Source organism: Vulpes vulpes, chromosome 15 (genome assembly GCF_048418805.1).
Source record: "Vulpes vulpes isolate BD-2025 chromosome 15, VulVul3, whole genome shotgun sequence".
Taxonomy (NCBI): Eukaryota; Metazoa; Chordata; class Mammalia; order Carnivora; family Canidae; genus Vulpes; species Vulpes vulpes.
Window position 1 is genome coordinate 74,480,948 of NC_132794.1, and position 25,574 is coordinate 74,506,521.

At 36.8% G+C, this 25,574-nt stretch overlaps 1 protein-coding gene across 6 annotated transcripts in view; it reads left to right on the forward strand.

Annotated features, from left to right (window-relative positions):
• The window catches only part of LRRC49 (leucine rich repeat containing 49), a 150,248-nt gene extending 129,048 nt beyond the window's left edge, over positions 1–21,200 (forward strand). For all 6 annotated transcript variants that reach the window (XM_026015945.2, XM_026016021.2, XM_072739043.1 and 3 more), the window contains 4 exons: positions 3,359–3,544; positions 6,831–6,940; positions 11,298–11,451; positions 20,517–21,200. In XM_026015945.2, the coding sequence (XP_025871730.2) occupies positions 3,359–3,544; positions 6,831–6,940; positions 11,298–11,451; positions 20,517–20,720 (654 nt within the window). In that variant the 3' untranslated portion in view covers positions 20,721–21,200. The remainder of the gene's footprint in view (positions 1–3,358; positions 3,545–6,830; positions 6,941–11,297; positions 11,452–20,516) is intronic.
• Positions 21,201–25,574: the final 4,374 nt, after the last annotated feature.

Genomic DNA, 25,574 nt, shown 5'->3' on the forward strand with positions numbered 1-25,574 from the left:
GAGAAAGACGTACAATAAAAGAGAGCTACAGACCAATAACTTTGATGAACATAGATGGAAAAGTTATCAACAGAATACTAGCAAACCAAATCCAACAATACATTTTTTAAAAATTCACCATGATCAAGTGGGATTTAATCCCTGTATTGCAAGGGTAGTTCAGTATTTACAAATCAATCAACGTGATACATCACATCAATAAGAGAATAAAAAATCATACAATCATTTCAACAGATACAGTAAAGCATTTGACAAAGCACAAGATCCATTCATGATAAAAACCCTCAACAAAGTAGTTTTAGAGGGAACACACCTCAACATAATAAAGGCCATATACAAAAACTCATAGCTAACATCCTACTCAATGGTGGAAGACTGAGAGATTTGTCCTGGGATCAGAAACAAGACCAGGATATCTACTCACCATTTTTATTCAGAATAGTACTGGAAGTCCTAGCCATGGCAATCAGACAAGAAAAAATATAAAAGCCATCCAAATTGGTAAGGAAGAAGTAAAACTGTTTGCAGACAACATGATACTATACATAGAAAACTAACAGACTCCACCAAAAACTACTAGAACTGATAATTTAGTAAGTTCACAGGATACAAAATCAATATACAGAAGTTCACTGCATTTCTATACACTAATAATAAAGTCACAGAAAGAGAAATTAAACAGTACTATTTACAGTGGCACCAAAAATAATACCTAGGAATAAATTTAACCAAGGAGATGAAAGTCCCGTACTCTGAAAACTATAAAACATTCATGAAAGAAATTTAAGGTGACACAAAGAAATGCAAAGGTATTCTGTGCTCATGGAATGAAAGAAAAAATATTGTTAAAATGTCCATACTACCAAAGGCAATCTACGCATTTAATGCAATCCCTATCAAAATACCACCAGCATTTTTCAGAGCTACAACAAACAATCCTAAAATTTGTATGAACCACAAAAATACCAAATAGCTAAAGCAATCTTGAAAAAGAAGAACAAAAGTGAAGGTATCATAATCCCAGATTTCAAAGTATACTACAAAGCTAGTAGTATACTAGTAGTGTACTAGTAGTAATCCAAACAGTATTGTACTGGCACAAAAATAGATACATAGATCAATGCAACAGAATAGAGAGCATAGAAATAAACCCATGATTATATAGTCAATTAATCTTTGACAAAGGAGGCAAGAATATGCAACGGGAAAAAAAAACCTGTCTTTTCAACAATATTGTTGGGCAGCTACATGCAAAGGAATGAAACTGGACCACTTTCTTACACCATAAACAAAAATAAATTCAAAATGGATTAAGGATCTGAATGTGAGACCTGAAACCATAAAAATCGTAGAAAAGAACAAAGGAACTTAATTCACATGGGCCAAAGCAACTTCTTTCTAGATAGGTCTCCTGAGACCAGGCAAACAAAAATAGAAATAACCTATTGGGAATACATAAAAAATTTCTGCACAACAAAGGAAACAGTCCATAAAACTAAAAGGCAGCCTATTAAATGGGAGAAGATATTTGCAAATGACATATCCAATAAAGGATCAGTATCCAAAATGTATAAAGAACTTATACAACTCAACCACAAATACACAAATAATCTTTTTTTTAAGATTTTATTTATTTATTTATGAAAGAGAGAGAGAGAGAGGCAGAAACACAGGCAGAGGGAGAAGCAGGCTCCATGCAGGGAGCCCAACGTGGGACTCCATCCCAGGTCTCCAGGATCACACCCTGAGCCGAAGGCATCGCTAAACCACTGAGCCACCCGGGCAGCCCCTACACAAATAATCTAATTTAAAAATGGGCAGAAGACATGAACAGACATTTCTCCAAAGAAAACAAACAGATAACCAACAGACACACGAAAAGATGTTCAACATCACTCATCATCAGGGAAATGCAATAAAAAACAATGAAATATCACTTCACACCTGTCAGAATGGCTAAAACCCAAAAGGCAAGAAACAACAGGTGTTGGCTAGGATGTGGAGAAAAAGGAACTTTTATGTACTGTTGGTGGGGAATGCAAACTGGTGCAGCCACTGCGGATGAAGTATGGAGGTTCCTCCAAAAATTAAAAATAGAACTACTCTACCATTCAGTAATTGCACTACTAGGTATTTACCCAAAGAATATGAAAACACAAATTTGAAGAGTTATGTGCACCCTTATAGCCAAACTATGGAACTATGATGAATGGATGGACACTTGGGTGATATTTGGCAAGATTTTATTCTTTTTTAATGGCTGAATAATATTCCATTGTATGTAGGTATGAATGTATATGTATATAAGGATATATGCAATAAACATATATTTCATATATATATATGTATATGTATGAAAAAAAAGAAAGATCAAAAAACAGACTCAACTACAGAGATCAAACTGATGGTCACCAGAGGGGAGGTGGGTGGGAGGATGGGCGAAATAGGTGAAGAGAATTAAGAGTACACCATTGTGATGAGCACTGAGTAATGTGTAGAATTGTTGAATCACTATAATGTACACCCGAAACTAATAGAACACTGTGTGTTAACTGTACTGGAATTAAAATTATTTAAAAAAATAAGGTTGAAAAATTAGCTTTTTCCAGTTTTTCCAATTAGCTTTTTGTGGTACTCTTATATTACTTATTAGTATGTATTTGTATTTGTAGAAACTGTGAGTTCTCCCTTGAGTTAATTGTGTTTTTCTCTGTTAGCCATATAATTTCCTTCACCTGCCCTCTCATAGTTCTTTTTCTTTTGCCACACCATCCTCCATAAAGAAGATAGATAGAAGTGGAGACAATATGTTCAGAAAAGAGCATCCAATTTCACAGAAAGAACACTTACATTAGCATTTCAGTTTTAATGATTTTCCTTTCCCATGGCCAGTTTAACTAGGCTGTGTAGTAATTGGCAAGATACAGGTAATAATGACTGATGCTTCTCAGAAGCATTGTGAGTCCTGTATTTATAAAATTCTGAATGTTTTATTTCTAATCTTTCCTTTGTAGATTTAATTTCACTGTAAAGTATATAAAATCACTGTAATGCCTAAAAATCTGAATTATTGAACATTTATTTACTTTTAAGGATCCTAGTTTGCTAGTAAATGGAGTGCATCCTTTGCAGATGGGAAATCACTTTGAATTCAATACTGGGTAGATTAATGGATTCCATCAATGATGCATCAGATGGATTACAATTACATAAATTTAGTAGATTCAGTTAATTTAATGTAATTGAAAATGTATTAGTCAATCCTGAATTACAGATTTCTTGGGCAGTGATCAGTGAAACTTTAATTTTTAAGATGGTAATTCAATGTTTAACTCTTTTTTATGTTTTATCATTGCAGCACCTTAAATTCAAGGAAACAAATCTTGTAATGCTGCAACAATTTAATGCACTTGCTCAACTCCGTCATGTCGACCAGTTGACAATTGATCCTCAAGGAAATCCAGTTGTCAATTTTACACTCTGGAAATACTATGTACTGTTTAGGCTGAGCCATTTTAGCATGCAGAAAATAAATGGGACCGAGGTAAGCTAAACACCAAGTCAACTGTAGAATGAAAATATTCCATTTTAGGGGAAATAGTAAAAAAGTGGCCAGGAATTTCAGGAACCATGATAGAAATTTTGAGAAATATTGTGGGTCTTTCCCAAATCTTGACATTTACAACATTAAAAAACTAAAAATCTATCAAAAAATAAAACTTCTAAAGCACTAGGCAGCCTTTAAAAATAGCAGCCAAATCATGGTGAAAAGCAAATACTTTTACTGTTGTTTGTAAATGTTCAGAGAAGTAAAATGTTGGTAGGATGACAGTTTTAAAAAAAAAACCACTTAGGTAGGTACTGTGATCTTTGTATGTTTCAAAGTGTTTTGCAGACTGCCGGGCACATGAGAAGGATGGGGAAGTAATACCCAAAGGTCAGCTGACAAGGGTCATGGTAGAGGAAAGGAGGAATAAAGTGAGAAAAAAGGAGAATGTACACAGGGAAAGAAGAATGGTTTAAAAAAGAAAAGATAAGAAGAAATAAGGAAGAAAGGTAAAAGAAGAGAAAGTAAAAATGAGGAAAAAAGGAAGTTAAACAAGCATATGTAAATGTCTGGACTGCTTTAATAGTATGTAACAGCTGCCTATGGATTACCTGCACTGTATAGCTCAGGCCCCGAATATTATTAATGAAGGGTTATTTTTCAGATTGATTCTGCTAAGTTTGTCACAAGGGTAATCTTCCTGCTATCCAAAGACCATGTTCTCTAAATTCTGTTTTGGAAGAAAAGAGCGAAACTATGCTTCTTCCAGTCCTGTGGAATTCCTGCACTGAATTTGAATCATCCTCCAAAGAAAGAAAATCTCTAATATGCTGCCAGTATTATTACAATTATCTCTTAAAATTCAGAAGACCTCCTTATTGTAAAATGAGCTGTAATGAAATTTGCCAGTATAGTGGTAATAGCAACTGTATTTCTCTGCAGCTGATGTACTACAAGTACCTCTGGCCGAGCACTCCAAAAATCTTAGAGCGTTAAGAGACTGGAGAGCTTTGGGTCAGTGTACAACAGCTAAGTGAAATTTGCATCAACCATGGTAGGCTCATGACCACAGTATCAGCCGTCTGTCGAAGATGTAGGATAAATCTGGAACCTTTAGACTACTGATTTCTCCAGCTAGTTCCCAAGAGATTGGGTTCAGTCTTGTGTACTCTTGTATACTCCCTAATACTTTCCCAGAGAGGTTGTGAGTCATTGGTCAGACCTAATAATTACTCACAAAGTTTTCCAAAGCTACCCTGGACTGGAAGTAGAATAGTTGTTTTGGCTCTGGATGAGTAGTCTCCTTCATTAATGGCCAAACTGTTGACTCCATTAACCTAAGTAGTATATTTACCCAGACATGGATCACTATTAGAGGTGTACCAATCTTTGTAAAACCTTGAAATAGGAAGGAATGGTACAATATAATTACATAAAATACAGAAGAATTATAAAGAACCAATATAACTTACTCTGATTTAAAGTTTCTAAAATGTCAGTGCCAGGGATATTTGACTCTTTATTAACAGCCAAAATAAAGCTGCTTATCTCAACCGTGGCAATGCGTAGTAATATTATCCTATGTACCTACTTTTCTTTGTATGTGAGAGAGAGTAATATTGCTTGAGGTAGAATTAAATTTGAATTGTGAGCATCAAGAAAAGATGGAGTAGTGGCTTGCACTGGCCACTAGGTGACTATGTTAGACCAAACAAACTTAGTTGTCAGCTAAAGGAAAGATTTGAGAACTGTGAACTCTGAGGGTCTTAGGGAAAGTGTGAGTCTTCAGTGAGTCATGTATATAAGATGCTTGTGAATTATGGGTTTATTTTTTGAAAAACGACTGTGGAGTATCTTACAGCTAGTATTAATGAATTTTTGTAAGTTCCAAAATTTAACTATACCCAGGTTTCTCAGCCTGGGTATAGTTACCTGTGACATTTTGGCCAAGTAATCCTTTGTTGTGGGAGCTGCCCTGTGCAATATAGAATGTTTGGCAGCATCCCTGGCTTCAACCCACTAGATTCTAGTGGCACCTCTCTGCTAGTTGTGATAACCAAAAATGTCTCCAGACGTCAAATGTTCCCTAGGGGCCAAAATGGCCCCTGGTTGGGAATCATTGAATTATTTAGACAAACAGATAGTATTTAAAATACAAGCAACTGGAGCAGCCCGGGTGGCTCAGTGGTTTAGCACCGCCTTCGGCCCAGAGTATGATCCTGGAGACCCGGGATCAAGTCTCATGTCGGGCTCCCTGCATGGAGCCTGCTTCTCCCTCTGCTTGTGTCTCTGCCTCTCTCTATGTCTCTGTGTGTCTCATGGATAAATAAATAAAATCTTAAAAAAAAATACAAGCAACCTTACTTTATATTAAAGAAAATGTGCCTAGATATTAATCCAAGTCCCACTTTCAGCTTTTATTTTTAAAAATTTTTAAGAGATTTTTTTTAATTTGAGAGAGAGCACACAAGTGTGGGTGGAAGCGGGGAGGGGCAGTGAGAGAGGCAGAAGCAGACTCCTCACTGAGCAGGGATCCTGACAGGGGGCTCAATCCCAGGACCCCAGGATGTTAACCTGAGCCAAAGGCACACTCTTAATCTCCCAGGATCCTGAGATCTTGACCTGAGCTGAAGGCAGACTTGTAACTGACTGAACCACCCAGGCACCCCCCACTTTTAGATTTTAGTACTTTCTTGGTTAACACAGGAATAAGCCCTCACAGAGAATACCTGTTAAGTTAATCCTTATACCTGGCAAGTTAATCCTTGTGGAGAGAAAGGTGGACATAATATTAGACTGAACAAGAGTATCCTTGTTTATCTAATGTTCCATCCCTAAGAAAGGGACAAAATTATTCTTACAGAAGCAAAGTATGAGCAATACCTTGCTTTACCTTTGACATATTAAAATGAGTCTATTCCATTGATACTTGAGAATTTTCACCCTAAATCATTTTACTCCAAGAAACTATAGGATTTCTGAAAAAAATTCATTCAGAATTTAAGTTGCCTCAAGTATAATTCTCAAGGAACACTGCTTTCAGACAGAGCTAACTTATCAACTCTATTGTCCTCTATCACCATGAGCCACATTTATACATCTTCATTCCAATTAAGTTAGGGAAGAAAGTGATGTCAATGAGAACTCTCCTCTCACAGCCCAGGAGGAGGTACTTTCCTGAACTAAAAGAAAATATTCATGCTACAAATTTCTTTGCAATTGCGCTAATTGTGCCAAGCTAGAGACAGTGTCATTTTGTCCCCTCTCCATTGTATCTCTTCAGGTGACGCAGAATGATATGATAATGGCTGAAAGGCTCTTTGGAATCCTAGCACACGTCGCATCTTCCGAGCTACCCCAGTACCGTCTGATTTCAATTCTGGGTGATGCCAGGTAATCTTTAATTTTTATCATTTTTATAGAATTAATGTTGTAGGGCAGCTCTGGTGGCTCAGCGGTTTAGCACCTCCTTCAGCCCAGGGCATGATCCTGGAGACCCGGGATCAAGTCCCACATTAGGCTCCCTGCATGGAGCCTGCTTCTTCCTCTGCCTATGTCTCTGCCTCTCTCTCTGTGTCTCTCATGAATAAATAAATAAAATCTTTTAAAAAAAAATAATTTTATACTAGGAAAAAGGAATCAATTTCACACATCTCTTAATTACCATTTATGCATCCTACAAACATTAATCCTAAGTTTGTCTGTGATTGGCCCTCTTCAAAGTGTTGGGGTATAAAGATGAATAAGACAAAATTCTTGCTCTTGTGTGGCTTATAAGGTAATAATTTAAAGATATATGTAAACAGTTAGAATGTAAATGTTTCAGATTTCAGAGAGGGCCATAGGAGTATAAGAGAAACCAAGTGCTGTTTGGAAGAACATAAGGGAAAGCTTCACAGAGGATGTAACATTTTATCAAGCTCTTTAGGAATGAGTAGGAGTTTTTCAGGTACAGGGTATAGGGGAAAGAGTTCTGCAAAGGTGCAAGGAATTGTAAAAAGTTTAGGATAATTGGAGCATGGGATAATTGTAAATAGTGACAGGAAATGAAGATAGATTTTGGTCTGATTTTTTTTAAAGAGTTTTGTAGTCCATTCAAAGCAAAAATAAATACTTGTGCTTTGTAATTAAGTACAATGATCATGCAATTAGATGTATATTCTGGAAAGGCTGCTATTTAAGCAGACAGAGATGGAAGAACTGGTGACTAACCAAGAGGCTCATCATGATAGTCCAAGAGGGAGATTCTGAAGGCATGAACTAAGACAGCGAGAAGACATATACCTGACACACACTGAGAAATTGTGCATGGATGGAAGGAGAAAGGTCAAGGATGGTATGTCAGTCATGATTCAGCTATAGATAAGAGAATTCATTCTGGCTAGAATTAGCAGAAAATGACTGATAGACAAAGAATTAGTTGTCTATACAATCATTGGAAGGGGCGGGGAAGCAGTCTGAGGACTCCCAGACTAGTAAAACAGAGCCAGCCCACCAAGCAAACTGCCACTATTGCTCAGGGCGCTAGCTGATAAGGAGACTGTCATCTCAGTTGCAACCTTCAGCATCCACTTGGAACCCCACTTTAACTACATTGGGGATCAGGAAATTCCCCACTCCTATGCCCAGAACCTGGTTGCAGAACCATGTTTCCCTAATGGAATTTGTACCCAGAAAATGGGTAACTGTGTGCTACCTCTACTCTCCACTTATCTCAGTTCTGGTTTCAGGTCTTACCCAAGTGTATCTGATTGGGAAAATCTAAATCCCATTAAAAAAAACCTGTAGAATTACTTGAAAAAAGTTCCAAAGGAGAGAATGCTACAAAATGCAAAGTGAATGCAAGAAATAGGAAGCATTGAATTAAAAAAAAACTAATGGTGTGGAAATAAATAAATAAAAATTATAGTTATCAAAAAAAATTAACGTATTAGGAAAAATAATTTAGTAACCTGAAAATAAAAATCCCAGAAAGTCCTAAGGCTAAGAAAGTTAAATTTGCTAAGTTTTTTGCCCCTTAGGAGTAATAATAGGTACTAATTAGCACCAGAAGTTGGTGGAAAAATACATGTTTAACTGTGTATATTAAAATTTTAAGGACTGCCATTAGGAAGAAAGACTAGATGTATAGATTCCAAACCACTAAAAGGAAAAAAGATCAACAAAAAGCTGGAAGGGAAGAAAAAAAATAAACACTAGTTATAATAATATTAATGAATAAAATTCCCCTATTAATAGATAGTAGTCATCAATAGCATTAAAAATTGAGTTACATGTTATATTTGAGAAATACCCCTGAAGAAAACAATATATAAAGTTTGAAAATAAAAGAATGAAAATATGTAACAGGGAAATGCCAACAACAGCAACAAATAAATCTATGAATATTAATACTAGTGATACTAGAATTGATGACACCAAAAGCTATAATCTACAAAAAAAAGATGATAATCATGAAACTTAATGTAACTAAGCTCCTAAAGCTGTCAACAAGTACAAGTATACATTAACAAATTCATGTTATGATAGATACGTATCTAATGGATCAGTAGATCAAATAAACCAAAATGAAGCATATGGATAACACAGTTAATGCACTTTATCAAATAATTCTATTTATGATTTTATTTCCAGACTCTTATTCCCAATTCAGAAACAAATTCTATTCAAATACCTGTGAAATGTTTGTGAAAATTGGACATATATTAAATTCAAAGAAAGTCTCCATGTTTTCCAAAAAACAAACAGATCACTGTTTTCTAATCATATCATAAAATTAGAAAATAATGAGCCAAAAATTTACCCAGTTCATGGAAACACAAAGAAACAGGAGAAGCAGCTTGGTTTCCCAGAAAACAAAATACAATGCCTTTAAACTTAAAAAAGATGTTTAACCTCAAAGTCATAGACATGAAAATTTTAAAACAATAAGACAACTTTGTTGGGGAAAGACTACAAGTTTGATGGTATACAGCATGTTGAAACAGAATTCTTTTACAGCTGGTGGTGTAAGTTGAGGCAATTCTTAGCAATACCTAACAAATGTTAAATTTATGTTCCCTTTGGCTTAGTAATTTCACTTAACGGAATTTTTTTCAGATAGTGTTTTACATGAGCACAAGGATTTTCACTGCAGCCAGTGTTTATAATAGCAAAAATATGAAAACTCACTAGATTTCCACTAATAAAGTACCAATGACTTGCAACTCAAAAAATAGAGGTTCTGATGTGAAACAGTCTGTAAGATGTCTTAGAAAATAAAAATGCAAGTTATAGAGCAATTTTATAGTGTTTTGCAGTTTATAAGAAATGGGGCAGACATTTCAAAGATGTCCTTGTGTAATTTTTAAATATTCGATTTTTAAAAAATGTCTCCCCACATAGGGCTCCACTCAGCAGGGAGTCTGCTGAAAGATTCTCCTCCCCCACGTCCTAGCCCTCCCCCCTGCTCATTCTCTTTGTCTCTCTCAAATAAATAAATCTTAAAAAAAAAAAAAACAGAATTAGTGAAAAATTGATTATTTGAAAAGACTAATGTAAGTGATATAAAATTTATAAATGCATAGCTTTGGTAATTAAAAAGCCAAGAAAATGCAGGTAAAGATCTATATGTTACTCACCTTCTTCTTTATAAAAATGAGAAAATTATACTACCTAAATATCCAAAACAAGGGCCTCATTAGGTAAATTGATTAATATCACAATTGAATTTTATTCATTCATTTAATTCTAATGACATAGAAAATGTTTATTGTATAGCATTGAATGGAAATAGGTATACAACACTGAATGTTTAGTATGATCTTAACTTTTTACAAAAATTCATAGCAAGAGCCTGCAAAAAAAATATATTGAAAGTGAACAGTGTTACAGATTTATAGAGATTTATGAGCTATAGATTTATGATTTTTATCTGTTTCTTCATACTTTTCAAAATGTTGCTCCTTAAAATTTCTAAAATTGCTCTTACGCTTTTAAATTGGAAAAGGGAAAAAAAGTTTTAAAAGATCTATTCCTCTTCTCTTCCCAATCTGTAGTTCAGTTTACAGTAAAGTAGTAATACCCCTTCACTTAGAGACACCCTATGTCTGGTGGACAGAAATCAACCTTCATTAGAGATGAGTTGCAGTTCTCTGTCTAGGCTAATGGGTGTGCCAGTGATGCTCTGAGCACTATTTATGTTCTTCATAATCAAATGAAGTTTCCAGTTTCATTATTTACCTCCTAGTAGGATTTTGCCCCATTATGCTAACACATGGAGGTTTGGGGTTTTGTTTATTTGGGTTTTGCCTAAAAGTTAAACCAGTATACCATCCCATTTTGTAGCTATGAGTAATACTACTGAGCTGCATAATGGAATTACATACTATTTGTGTGATTTATAAGAGGTAATATATGTTTTACAAAAGATAATGACTTAGAGAATTTGGCCTACTACACCTTTAATTGGGTTGTTTTGTGTTCTGTGATTATTTAAATTTTGTATTGATTTATTTAGGGTAGAATTTGTTCCCTTTAGAAATGGTTGAGACATGTTTATGTTGATGATTGGTAGTTATGAAACAAAAGAATTTGGGTTGACAAGCTTAATTAGTAGAAAGATTGGGATATTGAACTGAGTTCAAATAAATAACTCAACCTCATAAAACAGACATTCCAAAAAGCATATGCTTCCCTCGAAAGTCAACAAAAAATAGACACATTTTAATAAATCTCTTGGTAACTCTCTATATCTCCTGTCTTTCTACAGAAAGAAGCAATTCCGGTATCTGCTAGAAACCAAAGGGAAAAAACCTGGACTTGTCAATGAAGAAAACAGCGATAGCAAAAGACTTGTAGGAGAAAACACAAACCGTGCTACGCTAAATTATACCACAAGAGACTTTTATAACGAAAGGCTAGAGGTAAAACCACCATCAGTCTTTGGGATCTGGTGCCTGGATATCTCCCACCAAATGTACAATCTTGGCGGCTGTACCTTCCCCACCCCCCATGCCCCCTTTAATCAGTGGCAGAGATAGCATGTCTGTGTCCTGGAAAGTTAGCCAGCCTTACATTGTGTACAGCTGGAGACAGTAGGCACCATGGCGTTAGGAAGAAGTAGAGCCCAGAAGTAGAGTTCCAGTATCTTTATTTCAGCAGGAAAAAAACATCCCAAAGAAATCTCTACCAAAAATCTAGACCAAAGTGGACCAAGGGTTCTGATCTGTCTGAATTAAGGCAAGAGATACGGGCTTGCTGTGAGTACTTCACTGGCCCATGTCAGGTTGCATCCTTGGTGTTCTCATTCACTGCTTTTCATTCTCCTACCCCATTGACTTCTGCATCCTTAATTGCAGGATATCATTTTAACCCTTTCTGTCTCCACTAGAAAAGCTGGAACTAATCCTTACTTGTGTTCAGAGGTTTATTTGAGGAATATAATGTTAGGGTGCTGCAAGGAAGCTACATAGGAGCTACAAAGAAGAAAAGTATGCAGGGCCTGCCTTGTTGGAACTCATAAGAAAGCTGAAGAAACAAATCCCAAAGTAACAATAGAATGTGAAGTTTCTGCAAGAGATTTTGAGGGGACTGAGGGCAAAAGCAAGACAGAGAGCAGGAAGCACTGATTGAGCATCTTTAATGTGCAGGGCACCATAAGTTATATTTATAGAACTCACACAGCTTTTATATATGTAATATATAATTATAACATATATATATATATACAAACACATATATATATATGGCAGAGAAATGGCCAGGCAAGTGGTTTTCAGATGGTATTTTAATAGCCATGGGACTCTTTATTCAAACCATATTGTAACTAAAAGCCAGTGTGTCAAAACAGCAGAGCAGCTGTTGTTGTCGAGGGAAAAGGGGGGCTTCAGAGCTTCATTTGATTGGATCATCTACTCTTTTCCTTTCCCCTCATCTTACCCTCAATCCTGAAGCATCTCTTTGGAACCCATCTCTAAGGATTACAGCTTAAAAATAAATGCTTGAAAACTCAATGCCATCGATATTTTTATAGCATTCTAAAAGGTGTTCAGATTCTGCTTTAAATTCCTCTAGACTAAAAGAGATGACTGCTTCATGAGGTTTTGCTTTTTATCTGAACATCTCCATTGCTGAAGAAATTCTTATCCATGTGAGGCTGAAATCTGCCTCCTAATAACTTTGAATTCATGATCCTAGAACCATATTTTGTAGAAAAGACAATTAGTCCCTTTCTCATGAAAACTCTTTAAATACTTAAAGTTAATACCTTGAAGTCCCCAGTCCCACCCTGCCCACCACATTCGTGCTTTCACTCATTCAAAAATGATGGTTAAGCACCTATCACACACACTGTTGGGGCTATAAGAAGTCACTGTCCTTATCCTCACAGATTTCACATCCTAATGGAGGAGATAGACATATACAGGGATGGGTATAAATCAGTATATCAAGAGAGTAGAGGAAAGATATCTTACCTAGATCAAGGGAGGCTTTCTAGAGAAGAAGCTTCCTGATTCCAGTCTTAAATGATAAAATGTAGCTATACGCAAAGGGAAAAGGGCAATTCTGAGAAATAGCAAAGTATGAATAAAAGGCATAGAAGCATAAAATAGACAATCACAGAACCAGGAAGTATGAGCAGTTCAGTCTTCAGAAGCACAGAGATTGAGATAGCGGATGATAAGAGACTAGAAGGATAGTAAGATGGCTATGTGAAAGAATTGAATATAATTTTTGGCCCGTGGGAGCTTCCTGATGTGGTCAAAACAGGAAAATGAAAGCCAAACTGACAGGATTACAAGTCCTTGTCTTCTAGAAGGCACTCGGTTCTGTGAGCCAAAAATTAATACTAATTTCAATAAATGACATTTAGAAAAATATCAAAGAACTGCATGCAAGACAAGAACAATTTCATAGAGAAATCAACCAACTCTTTAAAAAACAGACAATTCCAGTGATTTTTAAATTGTTCAAGAGTATTGAAAAAGAAGGAAAACTTCTCTGTTTTTCTTTTAAGTAGACAGTTTAACATTGAATCTAAAACCTGTGAGGATTGGCACAGAAAAAGAAAAGCCAGACCCAAAACCTAACAATATTGATGATGCGAAAATCCTTTTAAAAAAGAGGGGAAGTATCAAAACTATAGCAGAACAATAAATGAATAAAAAAACATTACAGCCAAGTGTAGTTTCTTCTAGGAATACAAGGAAGATTCCTATCAGTAGATTGATCTAAGGTGAGAAGGTGTGGTTATTTCTGTAGACATTGAAAAGCCATTTCACACAATTCAACATCCATCCTAAATTTTTTTAAATCAGCAAATAGGATAAATAGAAATTGGATCATGCTTCATGAGGAAACTCCAGAAACATTAGCATTAATTAATGGTAGGTAGAATTTTGAGTAAGATATTCTCCATGATTCCCACACCCTGGTATCCACACTCTTGTATCATCCCCCTTGTAAATGCAGGTAAAATGTGTGACTTGCTTTTCACCAATGGAATATGGCAAGGGTAAAGGGGTTTTGCTGATATAATTAAGGTCTCTGATCAGTTGACTTTGAATTAATGGAAAGGGAGATTATCCTGCATAAGCCTGACCTAATCAGGCAGGTCCTTTAAAAGAGGATTCCAGCTACTGCTGGCCACCATGCGAGAGGGTCACATAGCCAAGAGCTGCAAGAAGCTCCTAGGAGCTGATAGCAGCAAGAAAAATGGGGCTTCAGTTCTACAACTGTAAGGAACTGAGTCCTGCCAACCAACAGCACCTGGGTTTGGAAGATGACCCAAGCTTTAGAAAGGAACACAGTCTGACTAACATCTAGACTACAGCTTTGTGACGTCCTGAGCAGAGCACCGGGCTTGGCTGTGCCTGGATTTCTGATGCATGGAAACTGTGAGAGGATAGATAGCTGTTGTTTTAAGCCACTGAGTTTGAGGTAATGTGCTGCACGACAGTAGAACCCTAATGCATCACTGAAGTCAGCTTCAAGACAAGGATGTCCCATCTCGCCATATTATTCATCGATACAGACCATGCGAAGAGGCAAGAGAAAGAAATTAGAGGTAACTTGAAAGAAAGGGAGTGAACTTGCTATTTGCATACAACAGTATTGAATCTCTGGAAATCCCAAGATAGTTGAGAAACTATAAAAAGCTGTAAGAAAATTCAATAATGAAGAGAAATCAACAGCTTCGATGTAAGTAAATAACAACTAGGAAGAAAAGACCCAGATGACAGCAGCAACACAAAAAGCTAAAATACCTAGTAATTAACTAATAAATATGCTTGATTTCTGTGAAGAATTTAAAACATTAATGAAGCACAACAAAGATTTACACAAATGGAAAAACCTTACCATATTTTGGATAAGAAGGATCTAAAGCAAAATGTCAGTTTTCCTTAAGTTAATTTTAAACTTTAATATGATGTCAATAAAAATGCCAAAAATTTTCATTGAGGTTTTTAAAGACAAGCTGATCCTATGGTACATATGGGAAAAGCATAAAAACTCTGAAAAAGAATATTGAGAATACTAGCACTACTAGGTGTTAAGTTATAAAGTCATATCAGGGCAGCCCGGGTGGCTCAGTGGTTTAGCACTGCCTTCAGCCCAGGGCGTGATCCTGGAGACCTGGGATCAAGTCCCATGTCAGGCTCCCTGCATGGAGCCTGCTTCTCCCTCTGCCTGTGTCTCTGCCTCTCTCTCTGTGTGTGTCTCTCATGAATAAATAAATAAAATCTTTAATAAAAAACAATAAAGTCATATCAGTTAAAATAGGATGGTCATAAAAAGATAGTCTAATGGGACAGAATAGAAAATTCAAGTATACATTCAAATACAAAAGAAAATTTATTATAAAGAATAATCTCAAGTCATATGGACTATCTAATAAATGACTTAGGAATAATTAGGGAATTAAGGGAAACAAGCTAGATTCAAATATTATATCAGCATAAATTCTAAATGGGTCAGAGATTTTAAAGTTTATAATAAAAATATAAAAGTTCTTCAAGAAACCCTAGAAAATTTATGTGTGGCATTGGCATGAAAAAAGCACCTTTAAGTGGGGAGAATAAGCAAAGACAAAAAAATGAAAAAAAAATTATTTGCAACTAATCTTCCTAAATGATAAAGAACTTTTAGAAATCAGTAAGAAAAGGGGTCAACAACCAAATACAGGCTATGTTACCTATTTTAAAAATAAACTTAAATAATATACCATATACCATAACAATAAATACAGTAGGAATGAGTAATAAAATATGTATAAGCCCTCTATGTAGAATATTATGAAATTTTATTGAAAAACATGGAAGGATAACTAAACTAAATTTCTGTTCAAGGACAGAAATTTTCTACATGGGAAAGATTCTTCCTAAATCCATCCATAAATATAACATAGTTCTAATCAAAATTTGGACAGGGATATTGTAGAATGTCACCAGTTGATCCAAAAGGTATCTGATAGAGCAAAGAACTTAAAAGACACAAGAGTAAAAGTGGGGAAAACTCGCCTCACCAGATATCAAGGATTATTGTTAAACTATACTAATTGAGGCAGCAAAGGAATAAATAAATAGGCCTGAGAACAAAATAGAGAGTCAGAGCTATCCCATGTATAAGAAATACATATATCCCACATATATGGGGATATAGATAGGTATTGTAGATAGTAAAGACAATTTAATAAATGGTCCTGAGGAAATTGCATATCAAATGAGAAATGCAAATGAGAAATGCATGTTGAACCCTTACTTCACACCATGCAACAAAAATGAACTTCAGGTCAAATGGAAACCCAAGAATGAAAAGCAAAACTTTAAAGTTTTCATTGAAAATGTAGGTGAAAATCTTTATGACCTTGATTACATAGACTGATTTTCTAACACCTGAAGGGTACAAAACTAGAAGAAAAAAATGTCATGAATTTGACAAGATCATTGTTTTGTTTTTTTAACAAAGGAATAGTTTCAGTGGAGTGGATGCAGAGTCTCAGCTGAAGTGGTTTGAGCAGAAAATAAGCAATCAGAAAGTAAGGACAAGGAATGTTGACTGCCATTTTGAGAAATGTCAAAGGGAGAAGGAATCTGAAGCCACATAATTTTGGAAAGAATACTTGGCCGGTAGGAGACGGGGATGTGAGCCACTGATTCTACCACTTACTACCTGAAAGACCTTGCCCTGGTCCCTTAATCACACCCTTGACTTACAGTCTAGCATTCCTACATGTAGACCCTGCTCCTCACCTATTGAAAAATATTTAGATCATGGCAGCATAGAGTGCTTAGTCAGTCTCTCTCTCTCCGGTGTATCCTGAGTTGTTGAGGGAATTTAATTATAGTGAGTTCCTCACAAATCAGGCTAAGCAGACCTTCCCATTAAAAATATGATATGTATAATTATACATACGACATGTATAATTCTGTTGCTTGATAGCTGCCCATCCATGCTCCTGACTCATTTTTAAAAAGACCTAAGATGGATGTAGAGTTGGAGAGCTGACAGGGACTAGTGATTCCAGTCCCGTTCTTAGACAGATGAGGAAGACTGGAGACTCAGATGAACTACTCTGGATCGCATGGTGAGTTACGGACGGGGCTGCCTCTAGAACTCAGACCTCCTGATTACTGACTGTGGACTCTTTCACGGTATATCATGCCGTTTTCTGAAGTCTTCCTCACCACAAAAGGCTCTCTCTTCTCTGAACACTGATTAGATTTGCTGTCTAACCATCTCATTCAGCACTTAGTTACTGTTTAATATTTTTTACTTAATATTTTGTATGTGTAGGCCATACACATACATACACTAGTCTCTCCAGCTAGTCTGTAGGTCCTTCAAAGACTAGAGTTTTCCTTGGGGAAGGATTTAGTAGATGATGTGTAATCCTCAGTGAGTCAACTTGTGTTGACCTTAGTTTCCCATTTACGAGATGGAGATGTGAATTCTATCCCAGTACAAGTACCATTATAGCTAAACTTGCTACACAACAAATCTCATCTCTGGCCTACTTTTTTTCCAAACCATCTTCATGACAACAAAGTTTTAGTTTAATGAAATAAATAATTATATGCAGAGTTCATCTCATCAGGATTGAACTTGTACAATACTTGCTTTATGAACCCCACAGGGATACCATGGGATAGGAAAAAAAGTATATGAAAGCATTTGAGAATGGAAAAAGCATTATTCAAAGAGCAATAACTCCTTGACGGGTCAGGGCAAGAGAGGTATCTCTAATGTGCTTTTAACAGGATCGTTCTGGACAGGCAGAGTGAGTCGTCCTGGCAGATACCTGATGAGTTTAGAGTATACTTCATGGAGATGGGAGTAATTGGCTTGGAGGAGAGAGGAAATGATGAAGTAAAACTGCTTTCAAACACAGTTACTGAATTAAGGGTTATTATGGCAGATGCAATTCTGTAGCAACATGTTTATAAAGAAGTGATAGAAGGAGCCTATAGCAAGAAATTTTAAAGCACCAAAAATTGCAATATGCCAATTACAAAAAGTTTAATTTGTATTATGTATAAATTATTTAACAAAATACATCATTTAAAAATTCTTCACATTTGTGTTATTCCAAAATACATCATTTAAAAATTCTTCACATTTGTGTTAACTTACTGTAAAAATTTTTTAGTATTACTGCTAGGACTTTCTTTTTTAAAAAGCTCAAAATTTGGGGGTGCCTGGGTGGCTCAATTGGGTAAGCGACCGACTGGTGATAGCAGCTCAGGTCACGATCTCGGGGTTGTGGGATGAAGCCCCTCATTGGGCTTGGCTGGGCATGGAGCCTGCTTAAGATCTTCTCTTTCCCTCTGCCCTTTCCCCCATAAATACATACATACATACATACATACATACATACATACCTCAAATTGTGTTTTAAGAAACTTAGCAATGTGTGAAAGAGTCGTTCATTAAATATGCTGTATGCCTTTTATTTGTGTAAATGTATTGCACGTTGTAAAATATTGCTTGTTTCAGCTATTGATCAATCTCTGGTGATTCACACTTGTCTTTCTCCCTGGTAGCCCCTGCGTAACCCAGATTTACTGAGTGTTAAAAGGGAACAGCTCAATGCTGTTCTCATCAACAAGCTAACTTAGTGCAGGTGACTAAGTCCCAGGCCATATTTCAGAGTTAAAGAAAGTTAGGTTCATCGGAGAAGTAGCCAGCTGGAACCATTTGTTATTTATCGCTCATCACAATCTGTACATATTTTTATACGAGGTCAACTCATGACCAGTTGTTTTTAGCACATGATCTAAATCAGGTCGGCATGTTGACCCCTGAATGGTGAGTGATTATTTAGAGAAATCTTATATGTCATAAAAAAATTTCCAAAAAATATGCCTTTGTTAGGGAAAGTTAGTGACAATTGGGGCTCATCATTAACTTATGTTAATTAATCAAGAATCTAAAACATGTTTAGTTGCTTTAGAAATTGTAAAAATGTAGAAAGGGAAGAGAAATAAAAAAAGGGAAGAAAAAACACTCATGGCCTCACAACCCAAAGGCAATCTTATTGATACTTCAATATAATTTCTTTCAATAATTTTTATACCTTTCCTAACTTTTTTATGAAAATTTCAAACATACAGCAAAGTTAAAAGAATTTTACAGTAAATACCCATACACCCAAACCTAGATTCTGCTGTTAATACTGTACTATAGTGCTTTGTTACATAGCTATACATTGACCTGTCCTCTCTTCATCATCCATCCACCTTATATTTTTTAATGCATTTCAAAGTAATTGCAGACATTAGCATGCCTAAGTAATTCAGCATGCATATGATTAATCAGAGTTCAGTATTTGATATAGTTTCTTCTTTTGGGGTAAAATTTATATACAGTGATATACATGTGTGTAACCCAATCTCTATCAAAATTTTATTTTGTGTTTTTTTCCATTTAACATTATAATGTATTTCCCTTGTTATTACAAGTCTTTGTAAGTATAATTTTATGACAATATCTGTTGATACTTTAACTCTTCAATACATCTTGAAATTATTTTGAGTTGGAGGTTTCAATATATTTTTTTTCCAAATTAAACGTATTGTCTCATTGACATTTATTATTTATTTCCTCCTTCATTGATGTGAATTGCTTTCCTCTAATTCCGATTGTCTGATCTATTCCATTAATTTTTCCGTATATATTATGGCACTTTCCATCATCATGCCTTAATACTCCTCACAAGTATGAATAGCCAAAATAAATGTTGAATTCTTATGTTGAACATATGGCTTCATTTCAGCTGCTAGGGTGAAATTGAGGCCCAATGCCTGAATAGCTTTAGGCCCCAAATTCCCCTGTTGTGTTTCAGACCCAGATTTTTCATTTGCAGACTTCCAGACCCATAGGTTGAGCAGGAGCACCGTTTCTCTCAAGGCCAAGTTCTGGGTCTCAGACTTAAGTATATTTCCTCTTACTCCTTGTACATTTTTCCCCAACCTTGTCCAAACGGTCTAGGCTAGTGAATCCGTGCAGTGCCACTACACAATTTCCTAAAATATAGACCGAATTCAGAGTATGGTGTTTCAGGTATGCATATGGATATTAACTGGCCCTATGCCAATTAAGATTGTCAATATCAGTGCCCTGATAGACTTACCACTAGAAGCCATGAATCTGTGCATTCATCTGTCTTGTGTGAGGTAAACTCCCTTAACTGAGAAGGGAAAAAGTCTACCAACAGAGAAATGGTAGTTACGATCCAGGTGATTCCAGTAAAGAAACATATCTTCTAGCAGAACTAACACAGGCAGGAGTGGACTGAGAAGTAGAGAGCTCCTTGTTGCTGTCTTTACTCAAACAGAGTAAAAGAATTAAGAGTTTCTAGAAAGTACTCCTGCTCTGAAGGGTGAGGCTCAGAACACATTATTTCCTGTTACTCTGGTTCAGCTAATTATTCTTTTGACTGTTTGATTAATTATGATTTGATGCAAAATTTTCTCTTTTTTTTTAACAGGAAATAAAGGAAAAAAAGAAATTCTGCAAGATGTATATGGAGGACCTTGTGAAGGAAGCCACGGAAATCAATATGAAAAATGAGGCTCTGCAGAAGCTTTGGCCGCAGATGTTCATTGAGCTTGTTAGGGATGCAGTCATAGAAATCCGCAATAAAAGTTCCTACATGAAGCTTTGCCTACAGCAGATAACTGACCAAAAATAGAAATGGCTTTAAGTTACAGTTGATTTTAGTGGTTTTGTGTTTTTGAAGGTTAAAAACAAGTAGGTTAAACATGTTGAAACAACACTATCCTACAAACTAGAAAGCCTAGCATCAAAGCACCATTGCCCACTATTCCTGTAGTTAAAGGGTAGGAAGGAAGGAAGGAAGAGAGAGAGAGAGAGAAGGGAGGATTGACTTCCTCTGGAAGCTGACCAAACAACCCTTGGTGACTAAGCGATCTTGAGAACTAGCTGGGCCTTGCACCGCGTCTCCGGCTCTTGCTTCGTCTGGCGCCCCTGCTGTAGCCCAAAGCACGTAGTGCTTGCTCATGTTTTAGCATGAGTTGCTTCTACCTACTTGCACCTGATAATTTCCAGTTATTTGCTTTTTATTTCATGTCATGATTTCAAAGCCAAAAATACATTCTTTTTTATGAGTGAAGAATAAACTTATTAATAAATTAGTAAAAAAAAAAAAAAAGTGTTTGCCTCCTTCATCCACTCAGGAGTGTCATATTTCTTATATGTTCCTCTTTAGCTGAGTGGGAGCCCTTCTCTTCACATACATAGGAAGAGGTTCCATTCTTCCAGGGATGCATCCACAGGGTTCGTGGGGTCAGTGTGGGCAGAAAATATGGAAACGAGTTCAATGGAAGCAGGAAGAAAATGCTTTGTCTGAAGGGACCCCCAAGTGAGTGTGAAATGCAGTTATAGATCAGCAAATCTTCTCTGAAAGGGTTCTTTTTTCAGGTAGTTATGTGTACCTGTACCCCAGAACTACTAGGGATTTGTGGGTGAAAGGTTCTAAGTTTTTCAATTCTGTTCGAAGATCAAACAGGTAAATATGACGTAAGCGGGGGTTTGTCTTCGTTCATGCTGGTGACAGGTCAATAAATAGGAATCCTCCAGTTTGCTCAGATTTTACCTGGCAGCTCTTACGGCAGCAGGACCCCCAGGAGGTGCGACAGTGAGAGTGGCAGTTTCAGGACAACAAAGTCATACAGAAATGCTTGGAAGGTAAGCTTCCTGTGCAGTTCTAATGAGCTTAGTGCTCAAGTTTAGATGGTTAACGATGTTTCAGAATGCGACCTTTTAAATCATACTGTCCTGGGTTTGTGTGTATCTTGGTGCTTAAGATACCAGTTTACTAGCTTGTGACCCATGTGAACCACACCTGCCTTATAATACTACCTACCTTCTGTGGTGTTGTGAGAAGCAAACGAGAGGATGCATTGAAAGCATTCATCATGCCTGGCACACAGCGAACACCAGTGAATGAAGCTATTCTTTTAGAAACACGTTGAACCACAGAATTGGTGCGCCTGGACAGGCTGAACTATTACGGTTTCTTGATGGTCCTTCAGCCTTTCAAAATTAAAACAGATGAGCCATCTCATCTGGCTGGTAAAGGGTGATTTTTCTCAGGGTTTCTATCTTGTTTGATATGGAAGTGAGATCCCATTGCGAGGAGAAACAAAAATGTCTTGTTCATGGGCTTCAAGTAAATAAGAGGCCAAAACTTGTGATGCCTTGGGCATGATGTGGAGAACTTGCCCACTCGGGGCTCTGCAGGTGAATGGTCTGGCTGTTTAGTAAGTCTTGTCTCCAGCTTCCTGAATGCTGCCTCTTCTCCCCTAGCCCTCCCATCCCTGATGCTAAAGACCTCTGACCCGCATATTCACATGCATTCTTGGCTCTCCCCACTTATTCTGGGAATTGGAGGAACCTTGGGTCAGCACTCAATGACTTGGCGCAAGCCTACAGGCACTGATGGCTCTACCCAGACCTAGTAATAGGATTTCTGTTTTGTTCCTGAAACCAAATCTTTTTATGCCCCAGCTCTAGTCACTTGGTTTCTCATCCTTTTGTACCTGAGCTCTCTCTTGCCTGCCCGCACTATAGTCGATTGATTTCTGCTTCTTCAATCCTTATTTTGCCCAGTCCCAAACTCCCAACGGCTATGTCCTCCCATATAATTCCTATCACCTGCAACTCAACTCCCTCCCCCCCCCCAACCCATTTTGCTTGCTTGAGTTCCTAGGTAGAGATAATCCCCAGATGAAAGGACAAGGGGACCTGAGTCTACTGGGTCTGGAATCCATTGAGGGTCCTATGCTGTTAGTGGTGATTTCCTGGAACAAGTTGTCCTCTCTACTTGGGGTTTTCCAGGGTCTGTAGGAAAGAAGAGATGCACACCCCACAGTCTGAGACTCTCTAGGTCAGTGTGTGCTGAGGGATTGCTTTTGTTTCCAAAAGGAATCTCAAGCAGAAACAGAATATTATGGTTGCTTCAAAAGCAGAAATGTCTAGTATCCCCCATTTGGGGAGACACTGTCCCCCATGTTCTGCTTCAGCAGTTAAATGGTTAAATATGCCACTAGCTCTGAGGATGGTTGCTAAGGTTGCCATTGATCTGAGGCTCACTAGCTGTGCTACTGTCTGAGGCCGTGCTGGTATCAGCCTCCCCCTTCCTAAGCTTCACTCCACTGAAGGCCTGGAACATGCAACAGCAAAGCCTTACCCTGCTCCGGATCTATTCCTGACCAGGGCAGGGAATCTACTGGGATTCATGTTCTCTTCCACTGATTAATAATAATAACAACAACTAAGATTGATTACTGTCTTGTATTATTATAAGCTCTTTACATGCTTTATCTCATTTGATTTCCCAATGTGAGTTACCCCCATTTGAACATTTGAAAACTAAAGCCAGAGAGGTGAAAATCTCACCTAAGGGTATTTCAACCAATAAATAATAGATAGGACCTGTGTTCATAGCAGCTGTTAGTCTTTTTTTTTTTTTTAATTTTATTTGTTTATTTGAGAGCACAAGCAGAGGGAGGGGCAGAGGGAGAGGGAGAAGCAAGCTCCCCTCTGAGCAGGGAGCCCAGGTGGGGCTCCATCCCAGGATCCTGGGACCATGACCTGAGCTTAACCAACTGAGCCACCCAGGCACCCCAGCAGCTGTTAGTCTTAAAGATCTGGCATTTGAGTAAAATAAATGAAAGAGTGAAAAGAAAGGAAAGGAAGAAAAGGAGAGAGGGTGGGAGGCAGGAAGGACAAAAGAACAAATGAAAGAACAGGCTAGTCAGCAAGGCAAAATGCAAAATAGAGCACAGAGAGACTGCTCAGGAAAAAATGAAGTTTAAACCTTGAAGAACAAAGGTTAGTTTTCGTAACCTGCTTTTCTGGGTCAGCTGGAGATGAAATGGGTGCTATTGCCAAGAAGCCCAGAGCCAAGCTTGAAACTTGATCACAGCAACTGTGGTTAACCAGTATCGATGGAATATTTGTTATCTTTGATCCTGATTTTCTACTTAGGTTTATGTGTTTTCCGGCTCATTGTATGTGTCTTTTGTTCCAAGCTACCTTGAATCCTTTGTGGAGAGAGGGTGAGGATATATGACTGAGCTAAAGTATGCTCAAAGCTCCAAAGCATAAATGACTCCTATATTTCTTGGGCAATGGGATAGTTTACAGTTTCTCTTCAGGGGACAAAGAAACTATTTACCCATCCCTCTACCAGTCTCTCTAAGCTTGAATTGGAGAGTTGACTTCTCTTTGTTTATCTTGAAATATTTCAACATGCAGAGGTGCGTGTAGAGTAGTAGTATCTCAAGTAAATACCCTGTATCCACCACCAGGCACAACAGATATTAATATTTTTCCATGCTTGCTTCAGATTTAAAAAATAAAACATTGGACATAAAGATGGAGCCCCTGTGTACTTCATTCCTTTCCTAGAGGTAACCACTATTCTGTTCTTGAAGCTCATTATTCATTCATACTTTCACACCATTTGTATTTATGCACTTAGGCATTGGGAGTTGAGTGGATTTTTAAATATTTTTAAATTTTATAGAAATGGTATCATGCAGTGTGTATTTTTCTGTGCCTTCTTTTTTCCCCCACTCAGTTTTCTGTTTCTGAGTAGAGCTCCTCAGAAACATAACTGATAGGCATAAGCCTACTTTTTTTCTTTTTAACTACTGTTTGATATATTCCATTGTTTGGCCAATAAGGGATTTACATATCCATTTTCCTATTGCTGAGTATTGAGTGATTTCTAGCTTATAATTATTACATGCTGCCTTGAATATACTTGAATAGATATGCTTTGAATATACATGTGAGTTTGGGGAGGTACATAATTACTCGTGGAATTTCTGGGTCATATGCACACATTCAATTGTATTAAATATTGTTAAACTGCTCTCTGAAGTGATTTGTATCAGTTGACATTCCCACAGAAGAGAATACAAGTTCCAGTTGTTCCACATACACATGACCCTTAGATTTTCACATTTGCCATCTGATATATTATGCGAAGGATGTGTGTCCTTGATGGTGGCATTGTGTACAGAAGAGATTGCTCCAGGGCCTTTTCAAAAGATGAAATTTATGTACAGTGAAATGCACTTAAGAGTATAATTCGATTAATTTTGAAACTATGATCAACATCCCAATTAGGATACAAAACATTTTCATCATTTCAGAAAGATTCTTCTAGTCAGCCCTTGCCCTTTGCCCCAAGCAACTGTTTTTCCTAATTTATTTCACTATTGATTAATTTTGTCTACTCAAGAACTTCTATAAATATAACCATACAGTATTTACTTTTTTGTGTTTGGCTGTTTTTACCCGACATAGTATTTTTGAGAATGGCCCGTATTGTTTTATGTATCTGTAATTGATTATTTTCTCTTGCATAGTATGAAGATACCACAATGAGTTTATTGATTCTATAGGGCTATTATGAATAAAGACATTTTTATACACATTTTTTTTGTTCAGTGTACCCGAACATTTTTAAGGTTAACTTTATAAGGAACTGCTATACATTTTTATAAGAGTG